Source organism: Rhodamnia argentea, chromosome 10, assembly GCF_020921035.1.
Source record: "Rhodamnia argentea isolate NSW1041297 chromosome 10, ASM2092103v1, whole genome shotgun sequence".
NCBI classification, from domain to species: domain Eukaryota; kingdom Viridiplantae; phylum Streptophyta; class Magnoliopsida; order Myrtales; family Myrtaceae; genus Rhodamnia; species Rhodamnia argentea.
Window position 1 is genome coordinate 5,019,933 of NC_063159.1, and position 18,964 is coordinate 5,038,896.

An 18,964-nucleotide genomic window follows, 5' to 3' on the forward strand; every position below is an offset into this window, starting at 1 on the left:
CAAATGATAAGGATGAGAAATCACGTACTAAAACAAGACCAAAACATGAGAACAGCTATTTCAGAAGCTAACCAGCATGCTATCCTCGAGAAGATTAAGTTCATCCGGGCTATTTATATCAATTCCCTTTTCCAGAATGGGCAGTAGCATGTTATAGGAAATGGGTGACTGATAGCCAAGAGCAATGACAAAGTTCCGGAGGCCAATCAGAATTTGAATCTGTAATAGACTTTCAGCGGAAGATTCCTCCCATACCTTGTTCATGAAATACAAGTACTAAAATTAGAAAGGCGGGAAAGAAAAGAATGTGAAGATATTCAAGTCACCGCAAAGCAAAATTATTTCTTAAATGTTGCTAAAGTCAATGCAGGATGCAGATAAATGCAACTGGTATTTCAAGTGCACGAATAAATTATGCCGATTCCAATGTACACGCAAAAGGAGTTGCCACCGATCTTTGAGGAAGGTAGATTGGAAACCTTATCGAAAGGTCTCAGCTAAGCTCCATCAATAGTCAACATGGATACCGAAAACTCGGGACACCAGTTGCCTATCAATTTTACCTTTCCAATTACAGTATTATGACTGTATCCAAATGTATAAAGACTCATTCCACATTGAACAAATCAAATCTCTTTCTTGATAAATTTAGAGAATGAACAAATGATAATTGTGGGGTATTCAGAAAAGAGCATCTATTTAAGGCGAGCGACAAAAAATACGTCTTTAGACAGAATACGTTGAAGTTTTTTCTCCAGGTATCAGAATTCTATTCCTGCCATAGCTGCAGTATGCCTCAGAAGCAAGGAGATTAGGAACACAGAAAATAATACACAGAGAGCAACAACGTATGCTTGCATGACCTATTTCTAACTCATGAGTTTAAAGGACAGTGCAGGAAGCTCTACTCTGACTTCAACTTCTCCACCTAATATCCTGAAGATCCTATAATCATTGTCACCCACCCACTCATGTTTGACACAGAATTATCCACCATCATGACAAGGGACTTGTGGAAGTCAGAGAAGCCAATCGCAGATTTCAAGAAAGGTTTCCAATTACTAAATCATCTCAAATGATGCCCAACCAAACATTTGCTACCTGCAGAGGTGTATGGCAGAGCTTTTTTCAGAATCCTAATTGTTTGCCATCTTACTCTTCAGTGATCTTGTGCTCCAACAACAGACAAAGCAAATCTAGTAGGGAATTAAAGTAATACCTTCTGAAAGAATTCAATCAGTTTGTTTGAAAATGGAACCATATCGTTCACGTACGCAAGAAGTACTGAAATCAAATTCAAAACCTGAACCTGCAAACAGAAACATTGAATGAAAGAGTTTTTGTCCGTGTTGATGTAATAAAGGTCAGATCCAAGTTCTACCAATACATGAAATCAGATGTCACAAAATATCCAGTAACTTTCATTGAGATACAACCATCCATCCAAATTAATATCTATCATGAAGCTATAAGGAATAAAATTCCTGAAACATATCTACCGGTAACACAGAACAGAACAATAGAAGGATAAGCCATCATTATCGTTTTACATCACAGCCTTATGCTTTTGCAATCTAGGTTTTATTGTTTTACCTAATGAACCAACCAGGTTTCATTCTGGTCCTATATATAACATTCATTCATAATCCTCTGTTAGTTGGGTTAATGGATCGAGTAGTCGCCAAACTTCAGCATGCTCCTCGATTCAAAGCTTTCAAGTTGTACCACGTATCTTCCAATTTAGTCAACAGGATAGACAAGGCTATAAACATTACAAGGGTTGACTATACATTAAGAAAACAGCGTAGCAGTACATATTCCAGTACATATGTGGCGTCAGCCAATGTGCATATGTTGTCCAGCCTAATCCAGCGTGACAAGTCCATTGAGCTAAAAGTACTATAGAGAACTCAACCTTAGATAGTGATGCTGAAGATATAATGTGGCCAAAGAAAGCATTATGCAACCATTGTTTTCAAATTTTGTTAATGTTGTTATGTTACCTTTGAATCAAATTCCTGAACATCCTCCACCAAATTAAAGCAGAGATTGAAGCAGATTGCAACAAGATCAGTGAATTCACTTTGCAAGAAGTTTGCATCTTCAATGTGTAAACACAAGGACCTACAGGCTGCCAACTGCGATATTAGACAAACAACTTAGGCTATTAGAAAGAAAGTACTGAAAGATATAGTTGATCAAAACTTTTGTCAAATAGATTTTAAAACGTAGGAGACATTGCAGATCTGTGAAGTTTCGGTTATGCATCATACCCTGACTGCTAGGTCCTTGTGCTGCAGAAGCTTTATCAAAGCGCAGTATACTGGCCTTTTTATATCATCTTTGATCTGCATACATGCATTAGAAAATCATCACAAAACAGAGAGTATGGATTGCAGAAAAACACATAAAGGACAGAATCCACAAAGAGTAGCTGAAACATCAAGATCGAATACATGATAATGACGTCCTCCACAAAGACCTCTAATTCTAAGAAAGTACATATTTCTCAAGAAATCTGATGCAAACAATCGAACACTCTTATATAACAGCTATAAAATGATCATACTGCGAGATTTCTTTATAATTTCTCCTCCATTCTGTTTTGGGAACCATTGAATTGCAATCCTCTGGCCACTCTCAGCAAAGGTTGACGTAAATTGTCTAACAATTACCTAAAGACAGGTATAGGTCAAGGAAATGGCACTAGGAGTTGACATGAGAGACTGAAAAAAAAAAAGAAAAGGGCATCGGAAAAGTAATTCTGGTTTCATCGAAATTTCATCATCAGTGGGACCAGTAAAATTGATTAGGTAGAAAGAAATAAACTTTGAATTACTCGAGGCTGGAAGTTTGCTTATCACTACAGTCCATATGCAGGGAGACACCATAAAAATACACTTCTATCAGATCATATTTCTACCTTCCAGCACTTCCAAGAATTTACTGAAAAGCTCACATGCATCCCAGACTCCCAGTTCCAAAAGAACATGGATGCAGTGATCAACATAAACATGCATATACACATACCACAAAATTGTCACATTGACCTTGACCAGCATCTTCATGAACAATTAGAACACATGCACTAAACACATGAGCAGGAACTTGACTTAGAAAATGCAGTAAAATATTTGTGAAAGTTTGAATTGCACACTATTGAGTGCACCAATTGCTAGAACAACGCAGGCAGATTAATGTCAATCCAAAATTAATCTTCTTGTCCTGCGATATATCTCCCATCATCAAGAATGAACACCAAGTAATGAGACATGACTATGTATCCTCCCCATTCTAGAGCTGTACACAGAAATATCCATCCACCTCGAATATCCATCCACTTCTTGACAAGTTCACCAGAATTCTCTCATGAAGAAATTCACATCAGAAACCTTAAGTTTTCTTGGAAGCAAGTGCCAATCATGTAAGTAGAAGCACATGGCCATATTGTGTTCAAGAACTAAGTGCGACTGCCAGATTACACACGTTTATGCACCAGTTTCAGAAAATCAGTGTCTTTAATCAGGAGAATGGAAAGAGGTTACCTCAGAAACCCAGTGCCCCAATATCAGTGCAACCTTCCTATGAATGATCCGCATGTTTGGATGATCATTCGAGAGTTCAAGAGATAGTGCACCATTGAACCTGCAATTAGGAGTTTCAGGAAGAGAAGTCTCAAGTCAGGAGGTTACCCTATTTATGTAGTCATCTAGTGACATACCTATCCTGACAAAGTTTGAAAATACAAATCATACGGCCAACAGGCATTAGGTTTTTCTTTTAAGTGGTAACCAAAGGTGACCCTTATCAAGAACTTCTATCACAGGTATGGTGAGGGAAAAATGACAAGATCTTCAAAAAGACCGCACAGCTATTCCTCCACAGGCACATGAAATACAAACAAGATACTATAGCAATTCTTTCATAACAAATTATAGAGTGGAAACGGAAAAGAAACAAATTAGATGGCCAACCAATAGGTTGCAAGATTGAGAGTAACCTTTTCTGTCAATGTAGATAGAAAGCCTTCAATTTATTTTTATTTTAGTTTATTTTTTGTGTGGAATGATGTAGATAGAGCCTCAGTGACATGAAACCACAAAAGAATGTGGATGGAACAAGACTTGGAAAGGTGTGCATATACATATATATGAAAAAACAATACCATGTTAGGAACAAGAAGCTAGAGATATTCTCAAAGAGTTCAAAAGAAAATCCCATCAGTCAAGAATGCTAAGTTTGAGCCACAAGATCCAAAAGCCATTATGAAGGAAAGGATTTATTGGCAAGGATCCCCAAATCCATGATAAGCAAATCAGTCTAAAGATCGGACACATTTTCTACAAAAGTAATTAGTAAGGTAAAACCTAATTATATAAGCATTCTGCTATGACAGATGAGATTCAACATTGCCACCTGCATTCCGTTCAGTATCTTTAAAATAAATAAAAGCAGATTATAACAAAGGCAGTATTTAAGAGTGACCATAATCAAGTCATACTGTTGGTAGCTGTTTGACTCAATTACAGGGATTGACACAATTGCAGGGAGGGAGGGAGGGAGGGAGAGTGAGAGGGAGAGGGAGAGAGAGCCGCCAGCAGGGGCCCTGGCTCCGCAAGATTGTAGAGATCCAATCATAGTTCAAGAATCTATAAGGCCTTGCGGCTGACTTATGAGAAACGTGGTTACAGGACACCTACTTGCTAGTTAACGAAAAACCTATATCAATCTATTTAGCGCACATACAAAGCAAGAATATCTGAGTCAATTGCCTGATATTTTATTTGTCCACCTTAATGCACTAAAGAGTTACCATAGTGATTGACAAAAATAATTTATTGCATAGATTTAGTGGTGCAAAATGCATCACAAGGCTCTGATAATTATGCACGATAATACACACGATCCATGGATTATTATACTAAACACAGTAAGAGTAAGAAAAATTTTCTACAGGAGGCTTTGATCACTGTGCAAGTGCACATACAGACCACCTAAGCTAGAATTGGACACTTAAATGCAGTTCCAGGCTGATTTTGGAATTTTTTTTCTCCACCAACAGTGTTTAGCATAAAAGTCCTAATTCCATTAATAGTTACTAAATTGATGGTGGCATTGGGACAACAGTACACATAGTCAATACTTTGTTAATATGTGTTTGTTAATATGTGATGTCTGACAAAAACAAAAAATATTGTGAAGCTTGGTTATTGACCATGCTTCACTTGTCCCTCCCCGAACAACTAAAAAATTAAAAGAGAGAAGTCTCCCCCCCCCTCTTCTCTTTCTACCCCTCTCCCCGCAAAACAAAAACAACAAAAAGAATACCCAGTCTGGTTTCTAGAACCCACCTACTCAAAACAGTACAAGACCAAGAAGTTGTTCCCCTAAACTTATGGTACATTAGCAACAGACTATGAGGATTTAGTGCTGCATTGAATTTCTGGATGGAAAACTCCAACAAGGACGGAGATTACGATACCACATATGCATATCTGTAAATCAACTATAGTTCACAGATGAAGAACGACTACAGAACTATAAGGGCTTGTTTGTTTGTGCCTTTTAAAAAGTAAGAAGCAATTTTTTTGCCCTCCCACTGAAATTTATAATGTTATATCTAAATTTCTAAAAAATTATGAGAAAATTACTTGTGAATGCTTCAGGTGTTTGGGCAAAAAAATTCAAAATACGTCTTTCGCAAGATTTAAATTAATAAAAAAGTAAAAAGTCTAACTAGACAAATCCTAAAACTGTCCGGAGAAGATCAGTGGAAATAATTGTCCAGGTGCACAAGCACAAATACATATTTATGTATGGTACAGAGTAAAGCAGTTGCTGATTTGAAACTTCTAGCAAAAGAAAGTGATACATGTCATGAACCATAATGCTAAAGGACACAATAGATCAATCTTTGTTATTATTAGCACTTTAAAAGAAGAGGGAAGCAGATTCTGATCGAATATAAATGCTTTATATGATTATAATGGTCATAGCTTGAAGCACATGATATATTAGGTCAATTAGTAAAATAAATTAATAAAAATCAACCGCATGTTCAGATAGTTAAAAAGCCATAAGGATTTAGAAGCAACAAGCACAAAATACGCAACCTAACTCTTTTCGTGTATGATCCTGCTGCTTCCTCTTGATAATATGAACAAGAATCTTCTAGGTGTTGACTGAAAGAGTTTTTTGAGAGGGGTTATACTTTAAATAGTACCACAGCTTAGAGGGGTAACGTGCGCACAAACACATGCATTTGAGAGCAGGAAGGGAAATGACTGTTCTAGATAAGGTTGTGGGTCGTCCACGGATGGCATTTAGCAGCAACTTATTTCAATGACCTTCATGCACAAACTGTATTTTGACCAGATAAAAGAAATAGATTGAAGTGTTATCTAACCAATCTTTGAAGCTCAGGTAGTTCGACAGCTCATAGTAAACATATGCAGCCGCCCCATAAGCAGCATCTTTCAGAAGCAATCCGGGAGTGATTTCTGTTGTGGAAGTAGGACAACCATTCATTGCTTCTTGAAGGATGGAAACCACAACAGGACCCAGTAGCTGAAATAGAGAAGCACGAATGGAATAATCAAATAGTGACAAACGTGATAACAGTAAGTTCAACAGAAATGAAATGAAGATGTACAGTTCAAAGCCACCTACTTGACTGTGATTTTCAAACAAAACGATGTAAAGAGCTTCAGCACATGGTCTTAGTTTCTCTGTCCATTGAACCATATCTTGTTCATGATGAAAAGACTCTGGGTTCTGGTACCATTCCTCCAAATCACCCGCAGTCAGAACAAAGTACCTGTCATGATGTTACTAGAATGGTCTTAGATTCAATCTGATGATGTTTGGAAGAGAAAACATTCAAAATGACCGACCAAAAAGTATAAAAATGGATGCTACAATAGGCTCCACCTGATTAATTATTTTTTATAATAGACTGCTAATACCAACAATGGTAATCCCAGTACCCCTTATTCAATTTAATCACATCAATCTATATACTCATCCATCAACAAGTTCCTCTTTGGTAAAGCAAACAACAAAATCATTTACCAGAACAATCTCTCTAGACTGGAAAGCAGCATACAGGTGGAGTGCTGCTCAGGGCTGTCTCAGCCAAACATGTAAAGTTCACAATCATATATATTTAATACAAGAAATGACTAACCCCATCCCTCAAAGTCTATCCCATCCTTCCCTCCACACCAACAGCAGAAATTGGTGAAAGAAGCAAAACATGATGTTTGAACTGCTAGAGTCCTTTCCAAGCCCAAAGTTAGTTCATTAATAGACCCGTTGCCACCCAAAAACTCCTATAGAAGCAAGAAAATTTCCCAGAAAGCGTTAACAAATCCTATCTCGATCTGGTAGCTTCCAAACCTCCAAGTGCCATCCAGAGCAGTAGCTGATGTACTAGAAATACGTAAATTTTCACTACATCACTAATTTATGCATATAAGCAACTGCCAGAGGGAACTAGATAGTGACTACAAGCATATGCCACTAAAAGGGCCAATGCTTTTAACAATTTTCCAGAAGAGTGGATCATTATAGAGGAACAGAAACCAGTGCATATCAGTTTAGATCAGTTTATTTAGCAGTAATCAGACAACTTCTTGAAGCTCTACTCCTTTTGCCCTCTTCCTATTCCTATGACAGTCACTAATGGGAATAGACAGGTGCTAGATCACAATCTCAAGGCCAATTAACGGAGGCAGTTTGCAGCATACAAACAAATCAATTATAAGATTCCAGTATTCCTTAATCACAGGATCAGTACCAAGCAATATCAATTTGTTGATATGGCTCTTCTCAACTAGATAATCAATCAATATATTCACAGGAGATGGATAAAAATCCCAGGAGATCATTGAAAAATATGTAATTCGTCAAACAAACGAGACAAGTGGAGGACGTAATAAACCGATTTTTTTACTTTTTACTCTTCCCCTCGTGTATCCTCCGGAATCTGGCCTTGCCAACAAATGTAAAGAACAATTCATCTCTTATACCAATTGAAAGATTTTATGGGACCACAGCTAACCGCTTTAAAAACTTAAGCCGATAGAAGAAGGCGTGATTTAATATTTATATATTCCAACACTCCCCCTCACACTTAGTCCGGTCTTTTTGCCTAGTACTAAGGGTGGAAATATTCATTGGGGAGGCAAATAGGAGCCTAGAAAGATTTGAACTCGGGACCTTCTGCTCTAATTCCATGAAAGATTTTATGGGACCACAATCAACTGCTCTAAAAGCTTAAGTTGATAGAAGAATGCGTGATTTAATATTTATATATTCCAACACCAATAAAATCAAAAACCACCAACAAGCGGTGATAGAAGAATGCGTGATTTTATGGGACTTCCCGCTCCGATACCATGAAAGATTTTAGGGGACCACAGCCAACTTCTCTAAAAGCTTAAATCGATAGAAGAATGTGTGATTTAATATTTATATATTCCAACACCAATAAAATCAAAAACCACCAACAGCAGTTAATATACCGCTTTCCTGAATTTACCCAATGGGAGCATATTAAATGAAAAGGGGCTTCACTTGTCAGTCCACCTACTTAAACTAGGGAAAGACAACTGAAAACAAAAATTTAAACCACTCCCAAATTACAAAAAAAAAAAAAAAAATCAGGATTTAAAACACAGCATGAGTTCCATTCTTCAGTCATCACTAGAGATAAATGAACTGAAAGGCGGTATCTCATTACCTTCTGATCAGGACATTGCACAGGAGTACTATGCGATCATTAGGTAGAAGAGACATAAGGAGACTTCCAATAACAGCGGAAATGTTTTTCTTCATCTGCTCCAGGGACACCCCATTTTCATCTACCACTCGGCCAGTGAGAATTTGCTTGTAATCTTTACATTCGAGCAAAGATTTTTCCATTATCATACACTGAATAATGAACTCCTCAAATGATATCAAATCGGCCTTGGGATCTATTATAATATTCAAACAGAACTCCATTACAGGTGGAAGAACACATTTATCACCAAATGAATAAGGATGCCTTCCTTGAATCGAGATTAAAACCTTCATTAACTTTGTGCACACTTTCTTTATGAAGTCCCAGAATTTATTATATCCCTTCTGAAAAGATGAATCTGCAAAAACACAGAATAAAGAAATTAGACAAAGGATAATGCAATATTTCAAGTTCAAGAATTACTAACGCCATATTACTCATTACTTCACATCAGAAATCTTAAATAGTACCTTGTCATAGATATACCAACTGCAGTTGTCTAAAAGAAGTTCAACTACAGTCTTGAATAACAAAATAATTTTATTTGAGACTAGCAGATGCTCCGTAAGACTAATTTCTGGGGCTAAAAAAATTCTAAATTTACTCCAACTGCATAGAACACAGTGGTGCTTTCAACATATAAAGCTGCACAATTCTGGAAATGTCCATCTTGAAGTCTAAACACCTCATAGAATCAGTATGAGTAATCACTTTTCAGAGAACCTTTTAATTGATCAAAAAGTAAAAAAATAACATGTAAGGTAGTCCAAAATGAAGAAAGAACATGCTATCTTTTGGTGAGATGGTAAGATTTCAGCTATAGAACACAAATTTAAATTGCCAAACCGTCACATTCTATGCTCCCAAACATAAGTATGTGCATATGGACACTGACATGTCACTGTGTGATTATAAGAACACTTGTGTCTGCAAGTGTGAGTATGCATGTGCCTATCTTGTGTGCTCACAATCATGTAGACATGGGTGATTATGTGCGCACACGTGTGATAGAGAGCACAAAGGAGGAAGGCCCAGGAAGGCGAAGATGTATAAATGTTTAATGTACCTATCATGCATTACACTTCGTAAATAAATAGCAAGAGATCACCATGAACATCAAAAGGTTCACTGACAATGCCAGAAGATCATAATTTCAGCAAAAATATTGCCTTTCATCCATAAAATCAGGCTATTAAAGCGAGGAATAACTTACAGTAAGGGAGAAGAGACTGAATGGCAGTCAAGAACACAGGAGAGACCTCCTTAACCGGTCGGACCTCCTAAAAGATGGCAAGAAATAGCTTAGAAAAAAATGTCCTCTTGGCATTTTCTTAGCCTATCTATACTAAACATAACAGATTTTCAGACATATTAGTACCTGCATGCATTTTGAATCACTTGGAAATCCTGAAATTATTAGTTGTCTTATGATTTTGAGACACAACAACCACCTCTCACATGTCAGATATAGTTCATCATTTTGCTGCAAAGAAGTTTGACAAAGTGCTGAGAAACCAGACAATATCGTCTTTACATCACTCTGCCATAGGTGCCAGCAATAATCAAAGAAACGGGAGGATATCTGCAAATTCAATCATTTTAGAAGATGCTCATTAGTTATGACTCTCAAAAGTAAAAGAAAAAAAAGATAGCAAATGAATGCTTAACAAACTAAATGATGCATTCGTGATGCTGCATTGAACTTCTGGCATTCCATATACAAAAGATATATTCCATGAAGCCACTATACCTCTGCGAAGTTTTTTTGGTCTGATGTAAGGCGTTTGGTTGACAACTCCTTTAGAGTTCGGAAAATTATCATAAAAATTCTGTGTGAAGTAAGAGTATCCGCTGACTGAAGCTGTTGGCCCAAGGTAGAAAAGAGATCCGGCCTTTAAACATGAAAGATCAAAAAGTTAAAGCATGTAATTACAAAGCTTAAACTTTTATAAAAATATGGAAGCAATGCTACACTGATAGCAGCACATGAAGTGACTAGTGCGCATCATCAATTTTCCTGCACTGTTATTGTTGATCTCAATGAGGAATAATAAACTATAGTCTTCTTGACCTCAATAAACATGCAATCAACTGAGTATGTGTTACACTAATCAGGGTTCAGCTGTTCACTTACTTAAACCCTCAAAAGCCCATATAAACTATAGTCTTCTTGACCTCAATAAATATGCGCTCAACTGAATATGTGTTACACTTAGCAGGGCTCAACTCATTCACTTACTTAAACCCTCAAAAGCCCTTATTTTCACAGTAATCTATCAGATCTAAGTGTGGGATAATTTAAGTACCAAATCTTAGTCTGCGATAAGTTTTTGAACAACTTTTAGACCGAATTGACTAGCATGATGAATTTAAGTAAGTTCATCGTCATAACAATACTCCAGTGACTGAATTATCCCAATTGAATGACTTAGTATGGATTTCATGTATGTATATATATATATATATATATATATATGAAATTTTAAAGATTTGATTTGTTCACTATTAAATATGTGAAATCTCAAAAGTTAAAAGAGAAATATACTCAAATCACATTTTTTAATACAAATTGTTATCAAGGCAACAAGGTAATGTTTTAGCTATGGAAATGCTGTTCTCTTTTTAAGCATCAAAGTCTGTACAGCGCCATCAATATGATGCATAATTCTTGCAACATTGAGATAACAAAAGAAAATCCTTCACCATTCCGTGATACTCGTAGAGTAATATAACAAAAATGCTTCCCAATTTAATCTCTAACATCAGTCCATTTGACTACTGCCAAGCAACGGTACACACCTGCAGAATATACTCGTAAAGCAACTCAAACTGCAATTTTTTGTGATATGCACTCCTTCCTCAACTAACAGTAAGCACTCAGCATATCACTTTTCTCCACATAAAAAAAGGTACTTCTAATAACAAAAACAACTGACCTTAACAAGGTCAAAGAGATACTCAGTTCGATCAAGACAAAGTGAATGGGCAAGAAGGTCTAATGCAAAGAAGTCCCATATATATCAAAGGGCACTAATGGATCTCATGGAACAAGAAAGTTACTATGCTAATTATTTGAGTCAGTATATCAATCCTTTATACAGTCATCAAATCATGATTTCATTATCTTGCCAAAAAATGTAAATGATTACAAAGAGATTATGTATGAACAACGTACCACTCTTTTGGATAATCAAAACGAGCTATTTTTGATATGAGTACAGCCAACATCACAGCTATCTGCATTCATGTAAAGACAATGTTCCGTTAACTAATAACTTTCAGCATGTATTTTGGAAAAACATTCGTAAGAAAGAGAGATATGCTGCAAGAAGACACACTGCAATAATCTAAATGATAAGAGAGGAGAAAAGTAAAGATAACTAAGAAAAAGCTTAGAAAATGAAATTTCCTAACATCAAATAGGAAAGCAAATAAGTAAAGGAAGAGAAAATCCTTTATCACCTGATGGCTCTCTTCTCTCAAGTGAGACAACAGCTTTTGCCTAAGATGGGCCTTCTCATCACTGCTGATTCCCCTGGAAAGAAATTATCCTCTTGTAAAGTAAATGCATGTGCTTCTTATCCTAACTTACACAGAGGGCGGAAAACCAACATACCAAATACAAAACCAGATAGAAAGAAAGACAAAAGGGAAAATCAACCCGACAGCCAATGCTTCTCTCACAAAGTGCCAGAACAGGATGCATGTCACAGGTACCTACTCAGTAAAATTGCCATAGCTTTCAACGATTAGTCCTCATAGGAACCAATAGTAAGTCGTCCAACATAATGTAACTTATTTGCGGAATTTGTGATTTGCCTAGTTGACAGAATATTTGTCAGAACATCTCTGCCTTCAGTTTCTTAAGGAAAAAGTACTGTCTCAGATGGTGTACAAGCCAACCACGGGAGTAGTATGTCATTGTCAATAGTTAATAAATGAGCCATCCACACCTTATGATAGTTGCCACCAGTTCTCTATACTCTCGCCACATTGCAGGTTTAGAAGATCGTGCATAAAAAAGTTTCAAGCGCCAGAATCAACAGGTATTGTCCCAAAAGAAAAATTGCTGATGGCAATCGACACAATGTCTTTATCTCGAGCAACTTACAAGGTATCGCGCCTGGTCCTCCAGTACCGGTTGATGCTATTCTTAAAATACACGGACGCCATCAAGCGGACATCCACTTGAGATGCCAAATCCTTCGCGGTTATCACTTCCTGAACAACACAGAACGACCCTCTCAGCTAAAAAACAGCCTACTCATCCACACATTCAGCGCGAAAACACACCATTCGCATCCAAAACACACGACAGGAAATAAACGCCAGAAAAGCACTTCCGACGCAGATGCTAACCCCACAGCATAAACCGGAAAAAAAAAAAAAAACTCGGGAGCGAAGAGGACGAAGAGAAGATACCATGAGACAGGAGCAAAAACCGGCCCTGCTCTCGAACTCGCTGAGCGCGGCCTCTGCTGGCTTGCGCACTCTCTCGTCGCCGCTCAGAGAATTAGCGAGTAAAGCGTAGACGGCGGGAAGGTCGGACGCCGATAACGCCATGGCCGCAGCCTTCGGAGCTCCGAAACCGATACGGCGGGGCCGAGACGACACGGAATCGGCGGGCCGAAGATCCGATTGCGCCAGGAGACGAATGCCGGGTGGAAACGAAGTTCGAGCGAATGTATCGGCTTCACGAGGAAGACGACGTCGATCGATCGATGGGTCGATTCGTTCGGTTTCTCTGTGTGCTCGCAGCGAACGAGGAAATGGAAGGAGGAGTACGAGCACGCTGCTCGTCTTCTTCGCTTTTTTAATAGAGAAAAGAGAGAGAGTTCACACGACCCGACGCTTAACACGGCGATGTGGCGAAGCTTTGCATAAGAACATCATTTTGGGTTCCTCGCTTTTGTCCGAAAAATTTAAAACCTCCTTTTGTTTTTTCATTTTTTTTAAGATATGATTAACGCCGTTAAATATTTTGCTAATCCTTCTTATTTTTCCATAGACCCTACCAAAATTATCATCCATAAAAAAAATGTAAAAATCACCATTCGCATCCATTCACGATCCGCAATCGAGCATCCATGATTACAGACTTAAAGAGCTCGACCGACTAAGGCCTCGAGCTTCGCGACTCGAAGCTTAAACCTGTTGAAATATAATTCATACTCTTCATCGACAGAAAAGCACGTGATTTCGCTCTCCAGTGAGCAAGCGACGATCTGAGAGAGTTGCCCCGACGGGTCGTAGAGGGAAGTGGCCATGGATGGCCTAAAACTTTTATGATTTGAGTCCATAATTTATTAATAATTTTGAGTTTGAGCCCATGAATAATTATTGAGTTTATATATAGACTACATTTGGTTCAACTTTTCTAATGGACTTTGAAGAAATACAAGGGAATTTAGCCTAAAGGGTTTTGGAAAATGCAAATGCTACTTAATAAATTATGTTTTGGGAAAGGACATTGAGAGAAACCCCATTTAGCTCTAGTTTAAAGTTGTAACAGAAATGAATTACAATGAAATCCTCTATACTGAATATAATCACAATTTAGGGAAAAGTACACTAGAAGTGCCATAACTTTTGTACGGCATTCACTTGAGTGTCATAACTTTCAAAACGTTCACTTAAGTGCCATAACTTTTAAAAATCGTTCACTTGAGTGCCACGTTAACGTGGCGCCGGAAAAAGATGACGTGGTAGTCGGAAAAGTTATTGTAGACGCTGGAAAAGTTACTCTCGCACGCCGGAAAGATGACGTAGCACGCCGAAAAGCCGACGTGGCACGCCGGAAAAGTTCTTGTAGTACTCAAGTGAACGATTTTACTCCGACGTTACACTCAAGTGAACGATTTTTGAAAGTTATGGTACTTAAGTAAACGTTTTGAAAGTTATGGCACTCAAGTGAATGCCGTACACAAGTTATGGCACTTTTAGTGTAATTTTTCCCACAATTTAAGAGTAAACCCAAACATAATTTGTGCGTCGTTATTTTCTTTTTTGCCTTTACTCTGTATTCGGTTGTGTTCGTGCGCTCAATCCTAACACGAATGGCCATGATTAACGTCAAGTCGAGCCACCGAGACCGCGAGTTCCAGTAGCCCAAGTGCGAAAAAATTGGTATGAGACGGAATTGGAGATTGGACATCTCGACGTGGGCGTTTCTACAAACTTGGGCTTGAAACGAATAAAAACCCGTGGCCTGAGTTATTGACAGTGTCCGGTAGTTAGCAATTACCTGGTTCCATCATTTCTTCTTGTGTGAAGGAAATATCTCTTTTTACCGTTAATCGCCGTAAAAAGTGGAAAATTATAAATAACGCAATAAAACTAGACTGCTAAAAGAACACCAATCATCCCATAAAATAATGAGATTGCAAAACTAGACTGCTAAAAAAACATCAATCATCCCATAAAATAATGAGATTGCGTTTGATAGACAAGCTAAAAAATCAAAATAGGATAAATGTTATCTTATCCCGTGTTTAGCTCCCGCCCATAACAGGATAAAATGAGATATAAGGCTGCATTTGATAGTCGGGATAAAATCAGGATATGATAAGATTTATCCTATCCTATGTTTGACTCGTGCTCGGGATAGGATGAAAGGGGATATAAGAGGGGGATATAACATGGATATAATTATCCTATAGGGGAGATGGGATAAGAGTAGATATGATTTCTTTTGTCCATGATATAAAATCTTTTTTTTCCGAATAACAAAATTCTTAAATAGTAATATTAAAATAATAATTAATTTTGAATTATATTTGAATTTTAATATTAATGCTAAATTAAAAATGAAAAATAAAATTTTCATATATACCTATATGTATTTATAAATTTGAGTTTCTTTATACTTTATAATATATATTTTGTGCATACACACACTTCATGTTCATATCATTACATATTTTAAGTACGGTAGTATAGTTTATTATTTAATAGAATCTTTATTAAGAAATGATGGTACAAAATAAAAATAATGAAAAAAAGATACATACAAAATTAAAAAATAAGTAAATAAAAATGAAGTGGAAGAACCATATTTTAAATGAACAAATTCGACCTTGAAAATGGTCTTTTTAAATCACGAAGAATGTAGGATTATGAAATTCTAAAAAAAAAAACTAAAAATCTCCATGTCCTTCTCTTATGTATCTCTGGTTCATATTGAAGTTTCAGCATTCCGTTGTAGTTTTTTAGTTCACGATAAAACTTTACGAAAAATGGCGAGAAAGTAGAAACTTCTTTTCGATGGTAGGTTTTTGGTGCACATCAAAAGTTTATAAAAGAAGAAAGAGAATCAAAATTCATTCTCTTATGTAGCTTTATGGTTCATGTCGAAGTTTAACCAAAGTAATGAGAGAGAGAAAAAAAACTTTTTGTAATTGCAAATGTGGATGATCATATTGTTGCGCGGAACCAAGCATGGAACAATAAATAGACAGAACAATAAAATAAATCAAACACCGGATGTACGTGGTTCGGTCGTAGAGACCTACGTCCATGAGGGGAGCAACAACGAATTTCACTATAGATCAAGCGATACACGGAGATAACAAACCACACTCAAGTTACTCAAATACTCTCGGTGTTTCTCAAGCCCCGATTACATCCAATAACACACACAATATTTTACCCCCAATTCCTAGCGAAATAATCTCTCAATCTCGCAAAGGAAATTACACAAATCTAACCTCAAGATTTAATAGGCTTCGACACTTGAATTTTTGATGTAATTCCGCGAACAAAATCCACGAAGAAAACCCTTGTTAGGTACTCGACGAAAAACGGCGCTTCCGCACGCCTTCACCTCAACAATAGCACATCAAGCACTCAAAAATAATTGGTGCTTCGAGGCTACGTGCTGATTAATTATCCCCGACTCGTATAATGCGCGCGCGCACACACACACACACACACATATATATATATATATATATATATATATATATATATCAACATAAATTCCCTTGCCAAGTCCTCCTCAAAGTTGACTTCTACATGCAGAAGATTTCCACGCAATTCCGTCGATCGTCCAAGATTGGATATCTTTTCTTTCCTTGGCTAACTTTTAACTGAAAAGATATTATCCGTGGATTTCAAAACAAATTTCGTCCAATCTTGATCTTATCTCCACATGAAAATAATATCCATCATAGTTAAGATTTATACTTTAATTTCAAGATCAAGATATATTTACTTTCGAAATTCGAATTTTCGCATCGGGCTTAAAGTCGAGACATATTTCAAACAATCTCCACCTTGACTCGACGTTTGAGCCAAGTCACAATTGTGTCGCTGATAATCCGAACATCATCTCTACTCTCCCAACAGCCCCAATAGGCTCAATCGCCACAAACGTCTTTCAAATCCAAGTAGCACTTGAACTTCGCCACAATCGGGGATCTCATCAAAATACTAACTCCACCTCCACATGCACTTTTAACTGTTCCACAAGTATTTTCCGACACAAGCTCCTTAACCACGGATAAAGCAAAATCACCATTGTATCCATATCCGTTAGGAGATCGAACACGTACCTTGTCAATATCAACAGTTACAAGAACCGTTGGCTCTACAAGTTCCACCTCGCTACAAGTACTATCTATGTCGATTATTGCGCTAGTATCCGCTACCTCGGGAGTTTCTGATTGCAACTCCACCTCAAGCTAAACACCATCCAGATCCGTATGAACATTGCTACAATCACTCCTAGCTTAAAGTACCGAAGACTTGTTAAAGGTAACTTATATGCTGCAAATAGGTGAATTTATATTCGGGCACCACAACCGATAATCCCACTCATCTCGTACATAACCATGGAATGTGCATCTTGCCATTGCATCGAACTTACTATCACTTACTCGATAATAATACGGGCAACCAAATATTCTAAAAGTAGAATAATCAGCAATGTTACGTGACCACACTTTTTCGAGAGTCCGATATCTTATCGCAATCGATGGATATATGTTCACCAGGTAGCTCGCTATATTAAGCGCATCCGCTAGAATTCTCTTAGCCATACCAGCACTAGAGATCATTTTTCGAGCTATCTCTAGTAATGTTCTGCTCATCAATTCTACAAACTGTTATGGTTTGCTAGCATTAGTGCGGTGTTTTACTATGCCCTTTTTCACGTAGAATTTATTTACCAGCTCCGAGTAGAACTCCATGCTATTATCGGTTCGCACATGCTTGATCAACTTACTCGTCTCCGTCTCGATCTAAGCTCTTGACCGCGTGTTCCCGACAACAACATCAAATTTATGCGCCAGCACAGACACCCAGATCTTCCTCGAGCAGTCGTTATACTCTCGAACGGATGTGGACGTCTCCGGAGCGAAACCTCTCAATGTCTCACCTTGAAGTTCATACAGGCCACCACGCTTGATTCCTTTCATTATCACTAGAGCACTTCAAACAACCTTGCGAACTCCACATTGTGAAGAATACATGCATCCAACTAAATCTAAGGTTCGCAAGGGAATTAAGTTCTTTTTCAATTCTGGAACGTGTCTTACTCTAGTCAATGTCCTCATAATACCATCATGCATTCTGATTTTAACATCACCAACACCCACAACATCGTATTCGGCGTTGTTCCATAACCGCACTTTACTACTATCCGTGCATTGATAAGTAGCAAACCAGTTCCTATTTGGTGTAGCATGAAAAGAACAACCAGAATCTATAATCCATCCATCAAATGACGAATTTTCAGTGACAGACAAGACCCTATCGACACCATCGAATTATCGGCTCCAGGTTGCAACATCATCCGTAGATTCAACTCTAATTCCCTTACCCATTTCGTTTTTCAGCTTTAACAATTCCTTTTAAGATACCCCATTTTGCTACAATTCCAACAGACAACACCACTAGTCCTAGGCTAACTGCGTCTATTCGAGTTCATACTACTTCTACTACCACGAGTATCAGTTCTTCCTCTATTTTCACCGCTAAAGCAAGTAGATACATAGTTACCGGATTCTCTTATACGGATGTCCTCACTTAAAATCAAATCTCGAATATCATCAAACGTCAAACTTGTTGACCTAGAGGAATTACTAACAGCAATAAAAGTAGTATTCCAGCTATTAGGCAATGAGGATAATAGAATCAAAGCACGCACCTCATCTTCAAAGTTAATAACAACCGAACTCA

General features: G+C 37.5%; 1 protein-coding gene and 1 long non-coding RNA gene across 2 annotated transcripts in view; one reads left to right on the forward strand and one right to left on the reverse strand.

The window, feature by feature from the left end:
* The window catches only part of LOC125312664, a 22,246-nt gene extending 20,424 nt beyond the window's left edge, over positions 1-1,822 (forward strand). Inside the window, exon 3 of the long non-coding RNA XR_007196740.1 lies at positions 1,812-1,822. This is a non-coding gene — a long non-coding RNA (uncharacterized LOC125312664). The remainder of the gene's footprint in view (positions 1-1,811) is intronic.
* LOC115745796 (importin-11) overlaps positions 1-13,650 on the reverse strand; it is a 20,660-nt gene extending 7,010 nt beyond the window's left edge. Inside the window, exons 1-15 of the mRNA XM_048271516.1 lie at positions 13,208-13,650; positions 12,897-13,006; positions 12,248-12,320; positions 11,961-12,022; positions 10,536-10,677; positions 10,164-10,367; positions 9,999-10,065; positions 8,744-9,143; positions 6,670-6,817; positions 6,407-6,567; positions 3,546-3,645; positions 2,274-2,348; positions 2,004-2,138; positions 1,220-1,309; positions 73-255 (exon numbers count right to left, since the gene is read on the reverse strand). Coding sequence (XP_048127473.1) covers positions 73-255; positions 1,220-1,309; positions 2,004-2,138; positions 2,274-2,348; positions 3,546-3,645; positions 6,407-6,567; positions 6,670-6,817; positions 8,744-9,143; positions 9,999-10,065; positions 10,164-10,367; positions 10,536-10,677; positions 11,961-12,022; positions 12,248-12,320; positions 12,897-13,006; positions 13,208-13,348 — 2,091 coding nt within the window. The 5' untranslated portion in view covers positions 13,349-13,650. The remainder of the gene's footprint in view (positions 1-72; positions 256-1,219; positions 1,310-2,003; positions 2,139-2,273; positions 2,349-3,545; positions 3,646-6,406; positions 6,568-6,669; positions 6,818-8,743; positions 9,144-9,998; positions 10,066-10,163; positions 10,368-10,535; positions 10,678-11,960; positions 12,023-12,247; positions 12,321-12,896; positions 13,007-13,207) is intronic.
* Positions 13,651-18,964: the final 5,314 nt, after the last annotated feature.